Genomic DNA, 24,366 nt, shown 5'->3' with positions numbered 1-24,366 from the left:
TTTCGGAAGATCGCCTCGAAGCCTCGAGGCTGCAAAGATGTGCTCGAGTCTTCTCCCTCGGAGCCCATCGACACCCGGCCTTAAGAGGATATCGGTCGGGGCTAGAGTAAAAATGCGAAGTCCCCAAGACGCGGCTAAGTCAGACAAAGCCTAGCCAGGCTATTCTGAGCCCTAATCGGGGCGTCACTTCCTGCCTTCCCATCTCCACACCTTTACAGCTAATGGATGCCTTACCGTATAAGCTTCCCCCCATCTATATAAAGGGGATTCTTACTATTTTATAGAGGACTGATGTTGTTCCAAAGACTCTACATGAAATATATGATAAACTCTCTCTCTTTTCTCTCTAATACACTCTCTTGATATTGTTGCTCTATTTTATTATCTTCATACTTGTTCCACATTTATTGCTTATCACCGGCCATAAAGAGCCTCCTTTAATATTATTGCATCTGTTAGCCCTTCCCTGATTGCCCCTGATAGCTCGAATCCGAGCTCGGGACTCGACCTCGAGGCCCCAAATCGACTAGCTCGAGGCCCCGAACGGCTATCTCTCGGTTCGATTACCGCTTTATTTTAGCTCGCGTCTCACCCTTAAACTACACACACCCAGTATCAACTGCTCCACAACTAGCATAAAAATAGATCACGTATTTTTAGAGTCCCATCAACAAATTTAATTGTTATTACCATTTTCACGGTAAACAAAATGTAAAATACTCTAACATCACAGGAATTTTATTACAAATTTGTATTAAATTTACATGAATCATGAAAATTGTGAACAGATCTTGAACGTAGTAGAGAAAATTTTCACGAAAGTAACATCACATTTCTAATTTTGGTGGAATTTGATTTTACAAAATTGCACTCTACTAATTCCAACTCCACGATGTGTACATTGGATGCGACAGTGCATACATCACTTGCTCTGTAAGATTTCATCCTTGTTGACAATAATAAGAAAAGGAGAGAGTAGTACATTTAGCGCCAAAAGGCTCAATGATATAGCTTGCTCCTTACTTAACCATAACCAAAAATTGGTCCCACTCGCATCCTCACTTCTCCTCTAATCTCATCTATCACCTGTCAATTGCCATTGCGGCTGACCCCACTACTCTCACAAAATTTGTTAACCCACACCTTCCCCATTGCCCATTGGCCTTCTTCTTAAAGTCATTTCTTTAATCCGTCACACACATACACATACACACACACTTAAAACCATAACAAAGACATTCCCATTTCTTTCCCTCCCTCGGGAGTTCCCTTCATACACTACAACTTTTGTATGGGGCTCTGTTTCAACTCTCTTTCTTCCTTTTTCAAGCCATTTTCATCCTTTTCTTCAGTGCTTCTGCAAATTTCTTCTACTGAAGGCACAGAACTTGTGGTTTTTCTTTTTTTTGTTTCCTTTTAAGCATAGAAGTTTTGATTGAGTTTTATTTCCTTATTCGCGGTGTAAATTAAATGCTTTTCTTTCTTCAGTCAACAGCGAAAATCTAAATCCTTCATCCATTCATAGAAAATAATTCATTCTAATATTAATTACTCCTATATCCAACAAGTTTCTTGGTGGATTACATTCACATCTCTATTCGTTTTCTAGAATATTCGTCTCTCCACACATTGATTCTGTGAACTGCGGATTCACTATAAATATTGCTGCATTCCACTTTTTTTGTTTTTTCATTGGGGAGCGCAGTAAAAAATGAATGTGAATTCAGTTATCCTGTTGAAATTGGTTCTGCTAATTTGCTGGCCATGGCTGGTTTACTCAAAAGGAGAACAGAATCGGCTTCTGGTCAACATGACTCTTGTCCATAACGCTTCTACTCTAGGAGCATGTAATATCCCCATGCCCTATCTTTATTGAGAGCTTTAATTTCCTTTTTACCAATCATTAATAATTCCTCTTAAATTTCACTACCAAACGCAAAAATTCCATTAAAGCACTAGTTTATGACTAGTTTTGTACAGGTAATTAATGGCGTGGTTAATTAAACATTGATTTTTGATTTTGCAGATTGTTTGGATGGAAGTTTGCCTGCGTATCACCTGCACCGAGGATTTGGAGCAGGAGCAAGCAATTGGCTTTTGCAATTTGAGGTAAGTAATTCATATTTGGAGTTTCCTGTAGAGGGAAGTTAAAGGAAAGGAAAAAAAGATTCATTGAGTACAGTTAAGTAAATGAGTAGTTACAGAGACTTCTTTGCTTTACTGCTTTTCTATATTTTCTCTACTTCTTGATGAACGTGCTTGCAGCCTTTCTTTAGTGAGTAATTACTTCTCTCTACTTTTTCTTTTGGTTACAGAACACTAAAACAGATATCGTGGGTGTTTCGGTTAAAACACGTTTTGACGTTGGTTTAGGAAGTTAGAAAACAACCTTAATGCTGTTTTTAGGTCTTGTCTCATTTTTTTGGAAATTGAAACCCACTTTTTTATTTTCCTTTTCATTTAAGTACTCCAAATTGATCTTTTTACGTACTACTTGTATTTCCTTTTTCCCGTTTATTTCCGCTTTCTTTGTATTTGGCCTATGCGGCTAAAGAAGAACTTTATTTTGCTTTCAGTTATTAACTTATTATTATTCGAAGTAAGTTTCATACTGCTCCATCCGGTTCACTTAGTAATCCACCTTTCGACATTAATTAACAACGAGATCGATCATATTAACCTTAATTTGTTCATTAAAAATATAACAAATTACTTCTTTGCTCTGAGGGCAACCTTGGAAAAGAAAAAATTAATTTCTTCTTGATATCTGAAAAATCAAATATTGTGGACCACAAAAAAATGTCAAAAAATCATTTAAGGTGAACCGGAGAGAGTAGCAAATAAAGACTTATAGCTGATATTTCTCTAATTTTTAATTATATGTAAATGTTTACATGCTCTGGGAATTCATAATATTTTTGAAAATTTAACCTAAAATAAACGCAGGAATTTCTTTCAAAGTTCACTACAAAGTCACACATAGTTATTTTCGAGAAACAAAAAATAGGACCAATTTCAAAAACTAGATCCAAACGGGAAATATTTCCTTAAATTCGTTATTCTGATTCGCTTTAAATTGAACATGTAATGCTTGATTTCACATAGAGTATTTAATTGTTAACATGAACAAAAAGGAAATATTTCTCTCCTGCTTGTAAATTTTTCTAGCTTAAATAACTTTAGTGCATTTGGATGTTCTGCGATCTGTTTCAAAGGTTATACCTTAGGGTAAGAAGGTAAATTCTCTCAATCACACTGTTTTGCCCGATTACATTGTATTGGTTTTATCAAACATAATTATCAAAATTGAAAATGTTACTCTAGTTGGTTGTCTGTTAATTGGTGAACATGTCGCATGATGCTCAAAACGATAAGTTAAAAAAGAACATTTGGCCTGCACAGAGAGGACAAACAAAGCAAAGAGAAACTTTATGTGATTATGGACATGATGGTTCCAATAGGCAAAAGTAATGGGAAGGAGTGACGGAATTATTTATGCATAAAGATTTAAGATGCACTAATGTAACATGCCTCTTCATATGTTCCTAGTTTTTTTTTTTTTTTTTTTTTTTTTTCTACATGCATTAAGATGTCCATACAGTTTTTATTATGCGCAAAAAGTCAAAAATTAAATGTCTTAGTTATCTGATCATCTGGATTTAAGAAAAGGAAAAAAGGATGTAGAGGAGAAGGGGTGAGTCTAACTCTTGCTTTTAGATTGATTTTTAGGGAGAAAAAGAGGGAATAAGGAATAAAATTAAGGATAAGGTCGTGAGCCAAATTTTCTTTTCCCATCTTCTTTCCATATCAAAATGAAACTTTGATAATGTCGAATAAGATCTTAAGTTTATTAACAGAATAACTCTTTATAAAAAGTATTACTGTTAAATGAGATCAAATTTCTTTTTTTATTAAAATTCAAAAACATAAAGTTACCTCTCGTATTCTCACCTTTTTCTTTTCTCTTTTTAAATACGTTTTCATCTCTTTTTCTTCTTTTCATCCAGTCCAAAGCATGACAAAAGTGGATGCACGGATTGTAGTATTCTAGTGTGAAACTTGGGCGAGCTTATGACTTAATACTTATCAACCTATAAAGGCAAAAAAGGATTGGTGAGCGGAACAGAAACGTAACATGTTTGTCCATTTATCTAAAAACGGACCCCTACTCTCTCATTCAATTTGTCCATTTCCATTTCTCAATAATTAGGTCTTCACTATTTGTTAGTGATAACATATTAGAAGCTTATCCTGTCATTTGGTTTTCAAAGGGCGGCTTGAATACGTTCTTCCAGTTGGGCATATGGCCTCTTTTTAATATTACGACATGACAACTTGCATATGGACCACAAAAGAGAGTCAAAGTTGTCATTTTACGGAGTATTATAACTAGGACTAGATGTTGAAAAGCACACTTCTATAGCCGGTGACAGTATCCTCTCTCCTTTTTCCTACTTCTTTTCAGAATTTGAAATCCGAAAAACACAAAAAACTTTAGGTGGTACATGTGTTGGTATAGGTAACACGTATATCCCGTAAAATAGTCATGAGGTGCATGGAAGCTGATTCAGATAATACTATTATATTTATATAAAAAAACACTTAGCTAGAGTGATTAGAAAGTTATTGAAATTAAAACTTGTGATACTAATAATTGAAATTTTGTGTTTTTGGCTACTTGCTGTTTAGGGGAAAAAGTTGCATTACATTACATTACGCTAACAGACGAAAAAAGGAAAAGGATAAATGGGGTATGCAAGTTTGTCCAAAAAGTATATACTGAGAAATGTCTGACATTTTAATTTCATATTGATTGCAATAACAGGGTGGTGGGTGGTGCAATGATATCAAATCATGCTTGGATAGATCCAAAACTCGGCGGGGATCAACTCGTTACATGAATAAGTGGGAGGTCTTCTCCGGCATTCTCAGCAACAATGCGTCTTTAAATCCTGGTAATTCACAAACTTATCATTATATCAAGCAGGGGCCGAAGGGGTTCACCCGAACTCCCTTCGTTGAAAAACTATATTGTATATATAAGGCAAAATTTATTTTTTACATCTATATATTAAGTTTTGAATCCCCTTAACATAGTCCAAAAGAGTAGCTTAATGGTTAAGGGGGTTCAAAATTCAATTCCCACTAGCTATTCTCCCCTTTTCCAGTTTATGTGCCTTTTTGGTCCGTTCCAAAAAGAATGATCCCTTTCTAAATTTGGTAACAATTTAGCTTAAACTTACAATTCTACCTTTAATAAGAAGCTTTTATAACCACACAAATACTCTGGCCCCTTTTTGGCTTGTTTAGGACCATAAATTTCAAAAGGCTTCATTTTTTCTTAAACTTCGTGCCCAGTCAAACAAGTTCACATAAATTAGAACGGAGGTTTATTTTAACTTTTTTCTTTTTCAACTTCGTGGAAATGCTGCCTCCGCTGCTTATGTCAAGGACCAAAGAAAGAAAGAAAATTAACCGGAAGCATGTGAAATGCCAATCTTGTAAGTAGGAGTACAAAATGCTGTCAAATGTAGTATTCTTGTGTGACAAGGTCCATGTTCCTCACGTTTGATGTTGTCCCTTTCCACGTGATTAATAGTTTGAGGCCAAATCATACAGCTATTTTGGTTTGCTATCCTCCAAATCTAAAACATTGCAGTTCGATCTCTGCTCTGCTCCGATGCCTTTCTATTAATTAGATTTTTTTTTTGTTTTTGTTTAATCCTCTTGTCAGTTAGATTTGTTTTGAAGTCCAAAATTAAGGACTGTGCCTGCCCTATATTTCATTATTTATTAGTTTCTTAGATATTGCGGGAAACAAATGTCAATTTTGTATGCCCTGTTTTAGAGGTCCAGCATCTAAAACACTTACCCTGTCAGTTATATTATGGACAAAGAAAACATAAATTAATCATAGTTTTGTTAAATTGTAAGTAGGCTAAATGGGTGCACCGACAGCCAGTTGGAACTTGGAGGACAGCAAAACAAAGCAAATAGACCACTTTTTCTAACATGTTACATGATTTATGCATTTTGTGACCCCTGCCCTGCATTTCCCATCGTACATTTGTACTCTCCAGTAAAGCCTACCTAAAGGACTTCTCTTGAAATAGTTACATTCACCCGATATTTATACTAATAAGTAATTTAAGTATTTAACCCTAACAGTCAGGGGCGTATCTAGGGGAGGTTCCATGGGGCACGTGAATCCATACTCCTCTCCCTAAATCATGTATGATAATGTTATATTTTTTTTAAAAATATTTAAATATACGTGTGTGCACCCACGGTCAAAGTATTATATAATGTGAAGATTATTGGGTGTACCTCTCTAAGTGAGGTTGTGAGTATTATTGTTCTTTTCTCTTTTTTCTTCCTAAAACTAGACGCCCACGTGAGATGAGCCTGTCTGATGTCACTTTTTGTGTATTAATTAAGTATTTCTCTTTTCTTTTTTTTGTTTTGTTTATTTTTTCAATTTTTCAAATATTGAGTTTTCTATTCTTCTTTTGTCACTATAAAATCTTATTTCATTAAACAAAATGTGTATATTATAATTAGTAGCATTGTATGATGTAGCATATAGTCAATGGATTCAACTAATCCTAGTATTTTCAACATTGAAAATAGATATAGATGTAAGAAAATTACAATTTAAAAAAAAATTGAACTTAAAATTCCAAAGTGCTATGGGTGCGCAATAGTAAGAACTAAAGGTTAAACTCGTAAAATTTATATCCGAGATCCACCTTTCTTTAATAGCGCACCCATCCTGCCAAAATCCTGGATCCTTGACAATTAAACGTTAAAACTAAGAACTTACTGAGAGTCCACGTTATTTTTTCTGGCTTTCTAATTTGGTGCTGTGACTGAGGCGTGAGCTAAGGGTTTTTAACAAGTCAATAATACTGTTAAGGAGCTTGAACAATGAATATTGAGTGTGGAACCTCAATCTACACTGGTAAAAAAAAGGCGGTCTCTTCAGTCAATAATCTTTTCCCTAATTTTCCTTTCTTTTATTGAACTTGAGAGTTTCTCACTTTTTTAACAGCAACATGATCCGGAGACTAAAGCATAATTGGAAGTTAAACTTTGTTTCAAATGTAATTGAATGAATCGGATAGGACTATTTCTTTACAGTTATCAATACTTATCATCCTTTCGCGTATTGAGGATAATCTTTTTCAGAATTTCCGTTTTCCTGTGCATTGATAAACTAACATGGTTTAAAAGATTATTATGCAACTAACTAAAGGAGAAATCCAAAAACAAATGCAGATTTCTACAACTGGAACCGGGTGAAGCTCAGATATTGTGATGGAGCCTCATTCGCTGGTGATTCTAAGTTCTATAATGGGGTAAAACTCTCTACCTCTTAAATATTCCCACTTTCTGATTTTTTTGCCTTAGTAGTAGTAGATTCGTCTCTACTAGATCCTGCTTAGCAAGTTCCATTGAAATTAGTTTTCTAATCCTCATTATTGTTTGGTTATTATATTAAGAACTATCAATGCCGTCTCCTGGCCGCTATTTCCACAATAAATATTTTGTTTGATAGTCACCTATCTAAAGTATTTTAAATGAGAGTTCAGCTTCATCGGGCGCTTTGTTTTCCTCGTGCCAAATGAGCAAACTTCTTTGCTTTATTGCTGTTTTATCTTGTTTTATCAGCTAAACTATGGGTGTATAGAACCAGTAGAAGTCATGAAACTAAGTGTTTTTTTGCTGAGACTTCATTTCAAGTTACTTGAGCTAGGTATGGTTTGGTTCGATGAAATCTTTTAAGTATTCCTAATAATTGTGGACGAGAAAAAAATAACTGTCTTTAAGAAAGGGTAAACACAAAATTGTGCTTAGGAGATATTGTTTAATATGACTAATATTCACGCGTTTAGGAAATGAACTGCAAGTCTAGGATTCACTTCAATTAGTGATGAGAGACGGCATTACAAGCTCTGAGTACCTCAGTGTAATGATGCTTCATAATATTTTTGTGGAACATTATGGAAATTCAACAGAAAAAGATGGAAAAGAATCATAATTTGCATAGCAACATTCATTTGCTTTAGAATTTATGTGCACGTAATCAGAGGTGGATCCAGGATTTAAGCCCTATGGGTTCAGCCTTTATGATTGTTAGCATTGAACTCATTATATTCTTAAAGCTATGGGTTCAAATCTACTATTTGTTGCAATTTTATTAGATTTTACACATAAATTTATGCTCCGCATCAAAAGTTATGGGCTCAGTTGAACCCGTCACGTATACGCTACATACGCGCCTGCACGTAATTCACATTAGTTCGGAACCTTAGAGCTTGAAAAGCATGGTCAGACTTGGATCAAGGCCAATATGGAACTTTTTTTTTTTTGACTTCTTTTTATTTGTTATCTCAATCCCTGCTCTTTCTACCAATTATTATGACCTTACTTGTCTTGGATTCTATCATGACTACCATTTGCGTTACTATGAATTTTCTTCATTATTAGATGTCTCAAAGTCAATTACTTTTGTCTTTGGACTAGTTAAATAATTATGGTCTTGATAAAGGTGTATCCTGTCTGAGTTGTACCCTGTCCTTACTTTTAACTGAGTACTTTTCTTACGTGAAATGAAGCACAGACATATTCCCGTAGCAGCAGCGAGCGAAATGGGAGCACACTGCTTTATTTCAGAGGGCAAAGAATTTGGCAAGCAATTATTCTTGATCTTCTCCCAAAAGGTCTCGGGCGAGCAAAGAAGGTAATGACATTAGACATACTCCTTTGCACTTAAACAGCATGTGATGATGAGCGTCAAGGCTTATGACCACAAATACAGGTCTATAGTTATACTTTGGGTAACAATATGATAAACAGCATTTGGTTCCTTCACCACACACTACCCCCTCCCCATCATGCCCAATACACAAATATTAGTCTCTTGTGAGGACATAGAGAGGATAATAAGAGGGTCTTGCCTTTCTGAGTTAAATAGTCATTTTCTGTAACAGTAAACAAATAGACAACTGCCAAATATTATACAAATCTGCTTGGGATCTTTCAGTATGTTTATATTCAAACTCTGTAACTTTAAGTATATAACATGATAATCTCTTTGTTGATTGATTTTTTTTTTCCAAAAGACATGTAATACAAATATTTTAACTTCATACTTACTCCCTTACTAAAAGATACTTTCTGCTTAAAACTATACTGACGGCATTTCTTTCTAGGCTTTGCTTTCTGGCTGCTCCGCTGGGGGCTTGGCGACCTTTTTGCATTGTGACAACTTCACCGGTTATCTACCAAAGAATGCTAGTGTGAAATGCTTGAGTGATGCTGGATTCTTTTTAGATGAGTATGTTTCTGCCAACTGAACAGGCAAATGTGATTTCCTCTCCATCTTACACTTAATGGGATGTTTGCATTTGTTTTTGCAGGAGAGATATAAGTCTGAACCACACTATCAGATCTTTCTATGAAGATCTTATTTCCCTACAGGTATGCTCTTATCATGGCTAGATTCAGGAATGTTTATACTGCGCTATCTTGTTCTGACAAATGTGGTTTTCTGAAGGGGGTAGAACCAAATCTCAATCAAAATTGCACTTCTACTCTCTACTATCCACACCTGGTATGATCTAAGCACTCTCCTCTTATTTTGTTCATAAGCTGGTGATGAAACTGAGCAATCTTCTAAGAATTGTTGAGATGTTCATGCAGTGCTTCTTCCCACAGTATGCATTACCATACATCAGAACGCCATTCTTCATCTTAAATTCAGCATATGACGTGTACCAAGTAAGATCATTCTGCAATTTGTTAAAATCTAGGCATACTTCAAAGTAATGTTTGTGATGCACGGTGCCAGTAATCTGACCATATGCTTTTGCAGTTCCATCACATATTGGTTCCGCCTTCTTCTGATCCTCAAAGGCACTGGTATCATTGCGAGCTCAACGTTACGGCATGCAATCCAAGTCAACTAAATATTTTGCAAGGTTGACAAAGATTAATATATGATTATCTTTGAAGATGTTGAAGATATAATTAAATAAATAAAAGTGCGCTCTCTAACAACTTAAGCTTATAGATGAGATGGTCACGCAATCAAGATGCTTTCAGAGCCAGACCATTTCGATTCTTGGTTATCCAATTTTGAGCATTCATGTTATATTGTACACACTCTAGATGTCCAATCCTGAGTGTACGGGATTGTTAAAACTCCCACATCAATTTTGGGGTAATTGGTTTCCTTATATGATTTTGGGCAATCCTCACCTAATGAGCTAACTTTTGAGGTTGAGTTAGGCCCAAAGTTCATTTCTTAACATGATATCACACAATTCAACATAAGTCATTAATGTAGGTCCTTAGGCAGTTAAAAGGTTGGGAGGGATTGATTTGGCAAAAAGAGTTGAATCTTGTAAGGGTCTGATAGAAAGAAATATCAATTGAATTCACGAAGTGTTCAAATATTCGGCAACCAGATTATAGCAATCTTAGGTAACATACTATGCTATGCTACTCTTATCACGGTACATTTGTTAGTTTTATTTTTATATGTACCTTTCTCAGAATTTGTAATTTCTGTCGTTATTGATGGCAGTAACCATGGTTACCTCATTGCTGACTATTTTCAGGGTTCCGGAAAGATATGCTTGAAGCTCTGAGAGTTTTCTATGAATATTCAAGAAGAGGTGGGATGTACATAAACTCTTGCTTCACTCATTGTCAAAGTGAGACACAAGATACCTGGTTCGCAGTTGGCTCTCCTCGAATAAACAACAAGGTTGGTCAAATAAATTTTTCACATCTTTGGCGTGGCACAATACTTACTTGAAATGCAAACTTAACGCTAAAATGGCAAAGAACAATGTTTTAGTGTGTGAAGTAATTCCAGTCCCTTTCAGTTTCTTCTAAAATCTTTTGTGTTTGTTAATTACTACTATGCAAGATTTTTATCAGATCATACTGTCATTCACAATCTTGGAATCCAAGATTCTTATTTGTTTTCTGCTAAAATCTACAAAGTAGTAAATGATTCTCCGTGTTTATAGAAAGAGTGGTGTTGTTTATCCTGAATTGCACAAGATATGTACAAGTCAATATACGATCTGATGCAACTGACAACCTATCAAGCACAAAAGTTAATTTCTTTTCGATTTTGTGTCTACTAATTTTGAAACATTCGTTTTTCAGACAATTGCAGAGGCAGTTGGCAATTGGTACTTTAGCAGAAATGTGAGCAAGGAGATTGATTGTGCATATCCTTGTGACACAACTTGTCACAACATGATTTGATACAGAGATCTCATACATGCTGATTTTTAAAGGGTAATTGGCACCCGGAAACTCAGCTATACACAACCATACAGACAATGCTGGTTATATACTGCAGATTGATTCTTTTAGAAGTGGGATGCTGGAAGGAGTAGGTGTTTTTTTATAAGATTTTATAATATATTGCAGAGTAAAAAGCAGTTTTCTTATATTCTGAGAGGAGAGATGTTGGAGATGCTGATTAGTCACACAGAACAAATATGTATACATTATTTTTAGCAAAGAATACGATAATGCTGGATTCCATACAACTGAATCTGAACTTTTATGTTCAAATATCAGGCCAAAGAAATATATTCACTAATCACTATTGCTCTGTTAATCAACTAAATAATTTCATTGGTCTTTTGTCTTCTAGCACTTCGAAGGGGAGCCTTGGCATAACGGGTAAAATTGTTGTCATGGTCACCGGTTCGAGCCGTGGAAATAGCTTCTTGCAGAGATGCAGGGTAAGGCTGCGTACAATAAATCCTTGTGGTTTGACCCTTCCCCGGACCCCGTGCATAATGGGAGCTTAGTGCACCGGGTTGCCCTTTTTTGTCATCTGGCATTTGATGCGGTTATTGTCGGGACTTGTTTGTTTTGCCATTTTTGTCATTTGTTTTGAAAGTGGAATAGATAATGCCACGTTAATACAAATCCTTTGCAGGTCCATAGCCCATGGGACTGGTAAAAAGTCTTGCCTATATGGTGTAACATGTCATTTTCTTTCTCCATTCTGGTGTCATGGAAAAAGAAAATATAACTGTAACAGAATAGAAATGAGAATGGCCTAAACTAACGAACTATATAAGCAAAGCCACTGTGGGAGAAATCAGAAAGCAGAACTACAACACTGTTAAAAAATATCAGTTGTGAGACATATTTGGAGATTTCATCAATCAATAATAAGAAAAGAAGAAATAGTTCGCAGTATAGACATTGGCAACCATGGTGTTTACAACATTTTACGACAAATAGTTTGATTCACATGTGTCCACGAGGAATAGTCGGATAATCAAATGATAACAATTTTAATAGCAGTCTTAGGACTTAGGAGCTCGATTCAGTTGAATTCTCTTTCTCCTCTATTACTATGTAACAAGAAATATTGATATGGGACTCCCTCAACATTGCTAGGATCCAAATGAAGCATTCTCCTAAGAAAAAAAAAAGAAAGATGTGCCAAGCTTCACATGTTCACCGTGGAAGTACCAAATTGTTTCATCAGGAAAAGTTTCTATTTATAGAATAACTTTTAGCTGTAATTTAATAATTAGATAATTCTTCCCAACAGATATTTGGCTATTTTGTGGAGCAAGTTCCCAAATGGGCAATTTTCATGCAAGGATGGATAAGGTAATTTGACACTCAAACTCAACTCACAGGACACCCATCTAAACCCAACGACACAAGCCCCTTAATTTCCGGCAGGTGGCAATCTCTCCTCCTACGCTACCGCCGGAATCCGCCGTCTTCCTACTCAAATTACTAAAACACCCTTGAAAAACAAAGTTACTAAAACACCCCTGCCACTGCAATGCAAAGTCCACTATTTAAATCACTTCCACTCTCGACACCTCAATCATATTCACACTCATTACTTTCTCGTTCTTCCCCCATCATTGTGCCCAAAAGGCTAACTGGAAAGAGCGATAGTAGGTTTACTAAGAGTGGTAGAATAACTAGGGCCATGCCTTGTACTTCGCTAGTGAAACCCAGTGACGGTAACGGAGCTGTGCGTAGTTTCAAGCTTAAGGAATCCACTTTCCTTGCTGCTCAAATGCCGAAGAAAGAGATTGCCGCTGATCGATTCATCGAAGCTCATCCTGAGTACGACGGTCGCGGCGTCGTCATTGCCATTTTCGGTGGTTTTCTCAACTTCAAAATTCTTCATTCCTTTTTTTCATTGCCGATAATATCTAGAATCGTATTGTTACTAAAAGAAATAGAAGATGAAGCAATTAAGCGTCCAATTTGTATTCTATACTGTTGCTTATGAAATTAAGTGTATCAGATTCTGGTGTTGATCCCGCTGCGGCTGGATTACGAGTTACTTCTGATGGAAAGCCGAAGGTCATAGATGTTATAGATTGGTGAGCTTGACAATCTGAAGTTTGACTTGACTTTTATTTCTAGTGGATATAATACTAATATTTTAGTATTAAAAAAGATACTAAATTTTCATGCACTACAACTGTTAAGGATAATTATAGTATTTGGACGGGTAATGATAATTTTATTTGCAGTACCGGGAGCGGAGATGTTGATACGTCTACAGTGGTGAAGGCTGATAATGATTGTTGTATTCGTGGGGCTTCTGGTACGTTGAATTTAGAAATAGATTTGCAATTTTGTATAAGAATCTTTCACTTGTCTCCTTAAGATATAGTTTGATCATGTTGCAACTTTTATTTTTTATTTACATCTAGTATAGACCAATTCAATCTTCAATCATCTGCTGACTAATGGAATGACTGAAACTTCCCCAGTCAGTCTAAATCTTTATATCGCCATGCCAACTAGGGTTTAGTTCCTAATTTCTTTTTGATAATTGTGGTGTCCTGGTATCAACTACATTCCACTAGCACATATACCGGATAACTCTGTCCAAGCGTTAGAATCACCTATTGTTTTTGCCTCTACTTGGATTTTAATCTCCGAATAGCCCAAATGGCACATTTATTTTCTTTTATGACGGTGGTGTCCAGGCCATATTGTGCGTACCAGAGGTATATGCTGCCTCCTATCAGCACGAGTATTGTTAACTCTGTACACCAAGACTTAGAGCAGTGTTATTAAAGGCGGAAAGCGCAAAAAAGCTCTAAGGTCTATTGGGGCTTTAAGCGCAAAGCACAAATAAAGCGTGGGTTTTCATGAAACAAAGCGCAGCTGGAGAAAAAGTAAAAATATGTATATGTAGTCTAAGACTAACAATTATAAGCATGAATAGCAAATATATGGACAAAGAAATTGGAAAAAATGTACGATAAAGTAAATATCAATTGTTTAATGTTGCCTTTTCAGGATTACACTCATTGGCAAGTAAAAGTATGCCTAAGAGCCTTGATGCGATACTAAAGCGCCCACAAATCGAGGCGAAGCGCTCCACATATTTTGAGCCTCGCTTCAGGGCTTAAGCGCGCCTTTGACGACACTAACTTAGACAAATAGGAAGAAATAACCTAGTGGTTTTGTCTCCATTAGGATATGAACCTGAGATCTCATGATTCTCTATCCATTTCATTGAGCACAGTGTTATCAAAGGCACGCTTAAAGCGCGCTTAATCCTTGAAGCGATGCTGAAAATATGTTGAGCGCTTCGTATCCCTTAGCGGGCGCTTCAGTGTTGTCATCAAGGCTCTAAGACATACTTTTCCTTGCCAATAAGCGTAATCCTGAAGAGGTGTCACTAAACAATTGATATTTCACTCTGTCATAAATTTTCTTCAATTTCTTTGTCCATATATTTGGTATTCATGCTTATAGATTTTAGTCTTGGACTACACATACATATTTGTCGTTTTTCTCCATTTGCGCCTTTCTTCATTAAAGCCCATGCTTTATTTGCGCTTTGCGCTTTGCGCTTAAAGCCCCAATAGGCCTTAGAGTTTTTTGCGCTTTTCGCCTTTGATAACACTGATTGAGCACTAGTCTACATCTTGGGTGTCCCAAATGACACGTTTATCCATCCTCAATATGGGAGATATACTAATTGAGGTGTACAATGTTGCTAGTCTTCCTTCAATATATGTAAGAAGTGTTTCCAGAATGAATTGTATCTTCTATTGCTGTTTAGAATGATGTATGCTGTAGACCTTTATCATTTCTGATGATGTCAGATTTATTGAGATTCCGGAATGTGTTTGCTAATGTGTTTGAGACATTTTGGTTATGCTTTTGATAGGGAACTACACTATTCTCGCGCATCCTTCTATACATGGCTTTTGTTAATTGCATCGCTTCTAAATTTTCGAAAAAATTATAATAGGTCCCGTTACATTTACATTTCTCCTGCACTCCTGTACTTGCTATGTTTAAAGTACGGAGAAGGTGCTATGGATCCACCTACCCCTGAGTAATTTATATACAACATTAATGCTTTATATATTAATTTTCTTGTAGGGGCTTCTCTTGTCATAAATTCTTCATGGAAGAATCCATCTGGTGAGTGGCATGTTGGCTGCAAATTGGTGTATGAGCTCTTTACTGATACACTGACTTCTCGAGTAAAGGTGAATCTAGTTGCCATTCTCCTTATATTCTGGATCCTATGCTTTATATAAGTGTTCACAATTCAATTCTTTTCTTTTTTTTAAAGTTCAACTTGATTTCTTTCTTGTAGGGTCTTAAAGTTCTCTGTTTCTAAAAGCTCTTTTTAATTGCAGAAAGAACGAAAGAAAAGGTGGGATGAGAAAAATCAGGAAGCAATAGCAGAGGCTGTAAAGCAACTTGATGAATTCGATAAGGTTCTGCACCATCTGTATGACTATTTTGTTCAATTTACTCGTATTTTGATAAAACGAAAATGTCGAGGTGATTAACTTATTCGCAATGATCATTCTAAGAGATAATTAAAAGGACAAATAAACTTGTAATTTCTTTAAAGAGCTGTGACATTTAAGCAGCATTATAAAGTAAGAGAAAAACAGGATATTACATGGAAAGAACTTTCTGAAAAAAAGGATATTACATGGAAAGAAACCAAAGATTTGGAATTCTGAGTATGTCAAATTAGGTAGCTTTATTTTACCAAAAGAGTAAGCTCTTACATAGCAGAGAGTAAGGAAAGGTTTGTTATCTTAATTACATATTAAACCACCAGATGAGTGGGTTGGCTCATCTTTTATGACTGAGCATGTGGAATGTCAACCAATTAATGATAGATATAACACATTCTCGCAACACAACTGTCTTGCAGTTTCAACTCACGAATCAGAAAGAAATAAAGAGAAAAGTTAGCCACTTATCTATTGTAACTTATGAAGGTAAAATCTTGAAGAGCACTCTCTAGAGACATTCCTTAGTCTCTTAAGAAAGAAAATAAACCATGTGACTTAGGGGTGCATGCCAATGGTCTAGTACTTGGCCACCAAGTTTGTCAAAAGCTGCTAGAACCATCGACATGACTTCTAGAAAAGTTTGAAACAAAACCAAGTTCAGCAAATCAAAAGCTAATCTTAATTTGCAGAGATACTGAATTCAGCCTCCTTGCAAATGGTGGCAGCCTAGCCTAGTGCTTTCTTGATTCTGCTTAGTCGAGGCCTAATGTGAAGTTGACTATGTTATTCCATGATGGCTTAAAGCTTAACTGGTTGATACAGGAGCAACTTGACTAAATTGACAACTGATGTATATTGCTCATACAGATGAGATGAGGCTGAGATTTGCAGTTGGATTACTTTAAATTTCTGAAGTATAAGTATAATTTAATAATCAGGCAAGGAAAAAGGATGTTGCGTTGCTTTAAAGTTCTGTCTGGCATTCTCGCTACCTGCTTATTATGAGTGCTTTACTCATTTTTTTTTTTATTTTGTAAAAAGTAAATATCGTGCTATTGATTGTATCTACTTTGAGTTATCGTGAATTCAATTTATCATTATTTCACTTGACTCGTGCGTCTAGCAAGCACACAAACTCTATTTGAAAATATTGGTGGAAAGTTCATGACTTTATGTAATATGTTCCAACTCATTTATTGCTTGACATTGTGCGCAGGGACATGCTCTTATTTTCTCAATCTCGTTATTCTAGTTATCTAATTTTACTTTAATTTTGTTTTACTGAGCATAATTTTACCAATTCTGCAGAAACACACAAAAGTCGAAGGTGTGCACTTAAGAAGTGTCCGTGAAGATCTCCAGAACAGAGTTGATCTCCTGCGCAAGCAAGCTGATGTCCGTACCTTTTTATACTGATCCATTTCCCAAGTCCTTCACCAATAAATTGTATTTTTCTGTTTCCATTGCTAAGTCTAATATGTGTTGTAGAGCTACGATGATAAGGGGCCAGTTATTGATGCTGTTGTATGGCACGACGGAGAACTTTGGAGAGCTGCTTTGGACACACAGAGTCTTGAGAATGATCCAGGATGTGGGAAGCTTGCGGATTTTGTTCCTTTAACTAATTACAGGTATAACATGGCCGCTAGAAATAGTAGTAATTTTTGTATGTGTACTGAATCAAAGGTATGTTTATTTGCTTTCATAGAATTTTAGAAGTTGATTAAATGTGCTTTTGTCGTTGGGCTTGCCAAAGTCTCAAAGGAAGTATGTGGATTTTGCTCCAGAAAAGATTTAAGATCCGACTTTGTCGCATTAAGATGACATCCTGTGGTCCAATAAAAAGTTAAAGGTTCATCTGTTCAGGGAAAAATAAATACAATGGCAAAGACATGGTTTAATGAACTTCAAGGAGGTATGGGATGGTATAATGCTGTAGGTAGGATCTTATATGCTAGTATGTCATTGATAGAGCCATGCCTGAGGAAAAGAAGATACGGAAAGCTGCTTATGAGCGAGCTGTTTGTCTTATTGTCTGTGTGGGAAAAAAAGCAATAAGGTTGAGGCTATATGTGTGTATCTTTGTTTTCTCGGAAAGGGGGATGTAACTGGGGAGGTTTATGCAACTTGAACAGGAACACTGCGATATTAGTGTCTACTGCTTTACCCTTTTGGAGTTTCATAATTTATACCACTAACCTTGTAGGCTTGAACAAAAACATGGAGTTTTTAGTAAATTGGATGCCTGTACGTGTGTGCTAAATGTCTACAATGGAGGAAACATTTTAAGTATTGTAACAGATAGCTCACCACATGCCACACATGTTGCTGGTATTGCCGCCGCCTTCCACCCGGCGGTAAGATAGCATTTCTATTGGCAACAATTTCATTATACTGATGCTTATCTGGCACTAGATTCAACTCGCTTAATGCTTGTATGACGGTGGAGTGGTCTTTGTGAAGGAACCTTTGCTAAATGGAGTTGCACCTGGAGCACAAATTGTGTCTTGTAAAATTGGAGATTCACGGTTGGGATCTATGGAAACAGGAACTGGTTTGACTAGGGCCTTGATTGCTGCTGTAGAGGTAGGACCTGTTCACCCGTATATCCTTTTACTGCTAAGTCATGATCTCTCCCATGCCAAATGTGCTTTTCCCTTTCTTGAATCTCTTCTTCCTGCAATGGTAGTTCTTAAATCTCCAGCAGTTCCTGCTTTAAATTCTGTGTCTGGGTGTTAATTTCTGTAGAAACTCGATCATATTCTTTGTGATATCAACAGCTTGTAGACTGAAATACAATGCTCTGGTTCCTTTGTCTCTTATTAGCCAGCACCATAGTAAGTCTTTCCATAGTTTTACGCATGGTACAATTTCCATAGTCTGTTTCCTCGCAAGCAGATCTAGCATCAACTGCCACAGTTTATAGGTTACTTTACAATTGATTAAGAGGCGATTTGCATCCTTTTCTGATCTCTGTACCAGTGTCTTTAAAAGCAAAAAGCGCGAAAAGCAACAAGGTCCACGGAGCTTGAAGTGAAAAGCAAAGTGAAGCACGCTCTTCTTCCAAGTGGAACACACGATTTATGGAAAATTTCAAAAATACCAAACGTATATGAATTTTGCATTTTAATAGTCAAATTACAATTAAAAAACTAATTTTAACAACCAATATACGATAATGTCGATATTAAGCAATTGCTCAGCATTATTCAACGAAATGACCTTTTCTCATTGGCATCACTTTGCACGTTATTGTAATGGTTGAAGAACAGATTTCTCCAACGTGTATGGTCTCATCCATGAGGCAGTAGCCTCTGGCTTCACAAAGTGTCGGAGCGTTGACTTTTAATAGCAATGGTCTTTACATAAAAGCACCAAAATGGCATGTATGCTTTTATTAGCTGAAGTTGATTATTCGGCAACCAAAATAGCTCCCTAACCCTACTGCTAAGACCGAAAATTTCAGTTTAAGTGGCCATACTGTAGAAGCAGGAAATTTGTCCTCCTTTCAAATCATTTGACAGGGAACTGCTCCTGAGGGTGTTTTCCTGATATGATCATGATTAGCACTCCCAAGCTCTTGAGTGCTAATCATGATCGAATAACCATAGGGTAACCTGAAAATCCTTAGCAATGACTTCTACAAGACGTTCTATTTTTCCATAGAAATATATTCGTTCAAGAAGGGCTCCAAAAGATGTTGATCGTAAATGAGAAGATTGGTTCCGTTAAAAGACGAAAGTGGATTCGCATTCATATACATAAGAATTATATAAGAAGAAGAAGAATCTTTGATTTTTTTTTTTTTTTTTGAAAAGGAGTTACCGGGCTTATCATTTCCTGACATCCATTCTTGTCAGTTTTTTCATAAGCTTTCATAAGCGTGTGAGTGCAGCAAAGTCATCAACTCCAGCTCTTTCTCCCATCATGCAATGCCCTTCTAAACTGTATGTCCCAAAGAATCTGCGTCCCATTTTGCTACATCCTCACCAATGTCTTTCAGTTTAGAAATGGGCAAAAGTTTTTGGAAACCTTTTAAAGCATTCTGCTTTGCGAAAGGTCTCCCTTCATAATGCAGTCTCTAGAGGCGAGTGATTTTTTAGTTTTCTACTCTCCCCTTCCCACTCCTTGTTTGTTTCCTATTATGCAGCTCTTCATTCCGGATATCTGCATCCAATTTTAGATGGTATGTTAAGCAACTTTAGGTCTCTGAGATCTTATTCTCTCCATATCCAATTCTCAGTTACGGTATATTAAGCACCTTTTAGGTCTCTCAGACCTTATTCCAAATCATCTATTGATAGCATTGTAAATCGGAATTTTGAAGGAGAGAAAGCTTGAGAATGTAAGAGAGTTAAGAGAGAATTGAGATTGAAAGTTTTTTGTGAGAATAGATGAATTGAGATGGTCAGTTTTATTATTTTTTCGGCGATAGGAAAGAATTCTAAACAAGCTAATATTTTTGAAGAGGTAAGGGGGAGTGAGACAAACGACCGAATTGACCGCTTCAACGGTAATCTTTTTACATGGTCAGATGAGCGTTGGATACACAATTTTTTCTCCCTGGTACGGAGCAGTCCAGTTTTGATCTGGTCCTTTGCTGGAATGGCTTATGGGTTGGCTACTATTGAACCAGTCCACACCCGCTCAGTGGCTGAACTAGGTCCCTGGCCTCAAATTGTGGAATATGTGGGTGAGTTAGGTCGGTCAACCCAGCCGATGCCTGGTTTATTGTAAAGGTTTTTCTACGATGGCACTATTCCTTTTGGCATAGCTTTTAAGATGCTAATTGCTAAATTCCAAGTCTTGCTGTAAGGCTGGTACTTTTGGCCTAAAGTGCCAGTATTGCGTGGCATACACATTCAAGTTGGTGTGAGTCCTATAATATCTTACTCTATGACGTCTGACAACCTTATTAAGTGTCATGTGACCCTAGCTTACCAATGAGGTTCTCGTTTTTGTCAAGTGGTTAAGCGCTTTGTCTATATGTGTAGTGCCAATTTAAAGCTCCTTCACGGATAGTTACTACATTGATTTTTGATCAATTCTGAGATGTGCATTCTTGTTCATGGACAGCATAAATGTGATGTCATCAATATGAGTTATGGGGAACCTACACTGCTGCCAGATTATGGCCGCTTTGTTGACCTTGTCAATGAGGTAATGTTTTATTGCCTTTATATTTTCACTTGCTGGCAGTTCAATGTATGAGAAATCTGTTGATTGGTTGACCATTTGGTGAAAAGTTCAGGTGGTCAACAAACATCGTCTAATATTTGTCAGCAGTGCTGGCAATAGCGGGCCGGCTTTGACTACTGTGGGTGCACCTGGTGGCACTTCGTCAAGCATAATTGGAGTGGGAGCATATGTCTCTCCAGCTATGGCTGCTGGTACTCACTTATTAGTTGAGCCACCTACTGAAGGCCTTGAATACACTTGGTATGGACCTTATTTAATGTTTGCAACCCTTTTCCAATTCGAGTGCTTGGACCTTTTTTTAGGATACTTTTGTGCCAGTCTCTTTATTAGAATTTAAACTACAAAGCTGAGCTCCAAGAGAATGCAGGTCTAGTCGGGGACCTACTGTGGATGGTGATCTTGGTGTCTGCATAAGTGCCCCTGGTGGTGCTGTGGCTCCTGTTCCCACATGGACCCTTCAAAGACGCATGTTAATGAATGGAACATCAATGGCATCTCCATGTGCCTGTGGCGGGGTGGCTTTACTTGTCAGTGCTATGAAGGTAATTCCAATGTTATGGTTATTTTACTCGGTTTCTCTTGTTTTCCTTTTGACTGAAGTATGTGACCTGCAGGCAGAAGGTATTCCTGTTAGTCCATACAGTGTACGGAAGGCTCTTGAGAATACATCTGTACCCGTGAGTGCTTTACTAGAAGAAAAATTATCCGCTGGACAGGGACTCATGCAGGTTGACAAGTTAGGTTCACTCTTCCTTCTGGCTTTTGATCTTTCGCATGGCCATTGATCCCTTTTTGATTCATATCTTGAATGTCATCTCAGGGCCTATGAGTACATCCAAAAAGTGCAAAATGTTCCATGTGTATGGTATCAAGTAAAGATCAAGCAGGCTGGCAAAACAAGTAAACCAACTCCGTGTATGTGTGTGCGCGCGCTCATGTTTGTGTTTTGTGTGCGCTTGTTTTTCATTATGCGCTCCATGGTGCTGCAGACCATTTTCCCTATGGTTTTTGTGAGAATGCACGGGAGAAAAATATTATTATTGATTAATTAAGACAATGATACACTGAGCCCTATATATATACACAATACATGTCCTACTCCTAATACATATGGGATTAGGGTTACCTACTACTATTTACACAATGAAACTAACACTCCCCCTCAAGCTGGTGCATATAAATCATATGTACCGAGCTTGTTACATATATAACTAATACGAGGACCAGTGAGGGACTAGGTGAAAATATCAGCAAGCTGATCATTTGACTTTACAAATTTTGTAGCAATATCTCCTGAGAGTATCTTTTCTCTAACAGATTGACAGTCAATCTCGATGTGTTTTGTTCTCTCATGGAACACTGGATTTGACGCAATATGAAGAGCAGCTTGATTATCACACACAAGTCCCATCTGACTTATCTCACCAAATTTTAGCTCCTTGAGCAACTGTTTGATCCAAATTAGCTCACACGTGGCCATAGCCATTGCTCGATATTCTGCTTCTGCACTAGACCGAGCAACCACATTCTGTTTCTTGCTCTTCCAAGACACCAAATTTCCTCCTACTAAGACACAATATCCAGACGTAGAACGTCTATCAGAAGGTGATCCTGCCCAATCAGCATCTGAGTATCCAACGATCTGCTCATGGCCTCGATCTTGAAACAATAAGCCTTTGCCTGGAGCTGATTTTATATACCGAAGAATGCGAACAACAACATCCCAATGACTATCACATGGAGAATCCATACTGACTCACAACACTCACAGGAAAGGAAATGTCAGGTCTAGTCACTGTGAGGTAATTTAATTTACCAACCAACCGCCTATATCTTGCAGGATCGCTAAGAGGCTCCCCCTGTCCTGGCAGAAGTTTAGAATTCGGATCCATCGGAGTGTCAACAGGTCTACAACCTGTCATTCCTGTTTCCTCAAGAATATCTAAGGCATACTTCCGTTGTGAGATCACAATACCCGAGCTAGACTGAGCGACCTCAATACCCAGAAAATACTTTAATCTGCCCAGATCCTTAGTCTGAAAGTGCTGAAAGAGATGTTGCTTCAACTTACTAATACCATCCTGATCATTGCCGGTAATAACAATATCGTCAACATAAACGACCAGATAAATACAGAGATTTGAAGCAGAATGTCGATAAAATACAGAGTGATCAGCTTCACTACGAGTCATGCCAAACTCCTGAATAACGGTGCTGAACTTACCAAGCCAAGCTCGAGGAGACTGCTTTAGACCATAGAGGGATCGGCGCAACCGACATACAAGGCCACTAGACTCCCCCTGAGCAACAAAACCAGGTGGTTGCTCCATATAAACCTCATCCTCAAGGTCACCGTGAAGAAAAGCATTCTTAATGTCCAACTGATAGAGAGGCCAATGGCGCACATCAGCCATGGATAGAAAAAGGCGGACTGATGCAATTTTAGCCACGGGAGAGAAAGTATCACTGTAATCAAGTCCAAATATCTGAGTATATCCTTTGGCAACAAGACGAGCCTTAAGTCGATCAACCTGGCCATCTGGACCAACTTTGACTGCATACACCCAACGACAACCAATAGTCGATTTACCTGAAGGAAGAGGAACAAGCTCCCAAGTACCACTCGTATGTAAAGCAGACATCTCGTCAATCATAGCCTGTCGCCATCCGGGATGAGACAGTGCTTCACCTGTAGACTTAGGAATGGAAACAGAGGACAAAGATGACGCAAATGCACAATGGGATGATGAGAGACGATGGTAACTTAAACCGATATAATGAGGATTAGGATTAACTGTGGACCGTATACCTTTTCGTAGTGCAATCGGTTGATTAAGAGGAGACAAGTCCGCAGTATTAGCAGGGTCAGGTGCAGGACGTGAATCAGTTGGGCCTGATGCTGGGGGCGGACGACGATGATAAGTCAGGAGTGGTGGAGCTGTAGAAGGTTGAACTCGACTAGGTGGTGGCACTGGAGCTATAGTTGGTGGAACTGGACTAGGTGGTGGCACTGGAGCTATAGTTGGTGGAACTGGACTAGGTGGTGGCACTGGACTCGGTGGTGATACTGGAGCTATAGGTGGTGGCACTAGAACTGGAACTATAGGCGGTGGAGCTATGGAGGAAGATGAATGGGAGATGGGGACTGAATCCCCAAAAGAAGGAACAGGTAGCACCTCAGAAATATCTAAGTGATTAACTGGACCTGTGAAGTATGATTGGGTTTCAAAGAAGGTAACATCAGCAGACATAAGAAATCGATGAAGGTCAGGAGAATAACATCGATATCCCTTTTGCGTTCTCGAGTAACCCAGAAATATGCACTTAAGAGTACGGGGAGCTAACTTATCTTTTCCTGGAG

At 37.5% G+C, this 24,366-nt stretch overlaps 2 protein-coding genes across 2 annotated transcripts in view; both read left to right on the top strand.

The window, feature by feature from the left end:
* The first annotated feature begins 1,023 nt into the window (after positions 1-1,023).
* On the top strand, positions 1,024-11,647 carry LOC109244567 (pectin acetylesterase 9). Its single transcript, XM_019411676.1, has 12 exons — positions 1,024-1,847; positions 2,027-2,109; positions 4,826-4,955; positions 7,279-7,358; positions 8,624-8,743; positions 9,216-9,340; positions 9,423-9,483; positions 9,560-9,616; positions 9,706-9,783; positions 9,878-9,983; positions 10,626-10,774; positions 11,185-11,647. Exons 1-12 carry the CDS (start codon positions 1,712-1,714, stop codon positions 11,284-11,286), a joined length of 1,227 nt encoding a protein of 408 aa, XP_019267221.1. The 5' UTR covers positions 1,024-1,711; the 3' UTR covers positions 11,287-11,647.
* Positions 11,648-12,603: 956 nt separating this feature from the next.
* Positions 12,604-24,366, top strand: part of LOC109244566 (tripeptidyl-peptidase 2) — a 35,003-nt gene continuing 23,240 nt past the window's right edge. The window contains exons 1-14 of the mRNA XM_019411675.1: positions 12,604-13,172; positions 13,322-13,400; positions 13,554-13,627; positions 15,430-15,539; positions 15,693-15,773; positions 17,115-17,201; positions 17,295-17,437; positions 18,013-18,163; positions 18,270-18,392; positions 20,883-20,966; positions 21,058-21,245; positions 21,373-21,547; positions 21,620-21,741; positions 21,826-21,920. Coding sequence (XP_019267220.1) covers positions 12,845-13,172; positions 13,322-13,400; positions 13,554-13,627; positions 15,430-15,539; positions 15,693-15,773; positions 17,115-17,201; positions 17,295-17,437; positions 18,013-18,163; positions 18,270-18,392; positions 20,883-20,966; positions 21,058-21,245; positions 21,373-21,547; positions 21,620-21,741; positions 21,826-21,920 — 1,840 coding nt within the window. The 5' untranslated portion in view covers positions 12,604-12,844. The remainder of the gene's footprint in view (positions 13,173-13,321; positions 13,401-13,553; positions 13,628-15,429; positions 15,540-15,692; positions 15,774-17,114; positions 17,202-17,294; positions 17,438-18,012; positions 18,164-18,269; positions 18,393-20,882; positions 20,967-21,057; positions 21,246-21,372; positions 21,548-21,619; positions 21,742-21,825; positions 21,921-24,366) is intronic.

This window comes from Nicotiana attenuata, unplaced genomic scaffold (genome assembly GCF_001879085.1).
Source record: "Nicotiana attenuata strain UT unplaced genomic scaffold, NIATTr2, whole genome shotgun sequence".
Lineage (NCBI taxonomy): Eukaryota > Viridiplantae > Streptophyta > Magnoliopsida > Solanales > Solanaceae > Nicotiana > Nicotiana attenuata.
The sequence above is the reverse complement of the archived record's forward strand: the minus strand, read 5'-3'. Positions and strand labels throughout refer to the sequence as shown.

Coding starts and splice junctions, on each gene's coding strand:
- LOC109244567 (XM_019411676.1), top strand. CDS start 1,712: ATGAATGTGAATTCAGTTATCCTGTTGAAATTGGTTCTGCTAATTTGC. Junction 1,848..2,026: donor CGCTTCTACTCTAGGAGCAT/GTAATATCCCCA, acceptor TTGATTTTGCAG/ATTGTTTGGATGGAAGTTTG. Junction 8,744..9,215: donor GTCTCGGGCGAGCAAAGAAG/GTAATGACATTA, acceptor ATTTCTTTCTAG/GCTTTGCTTTCTGGCTGCTC.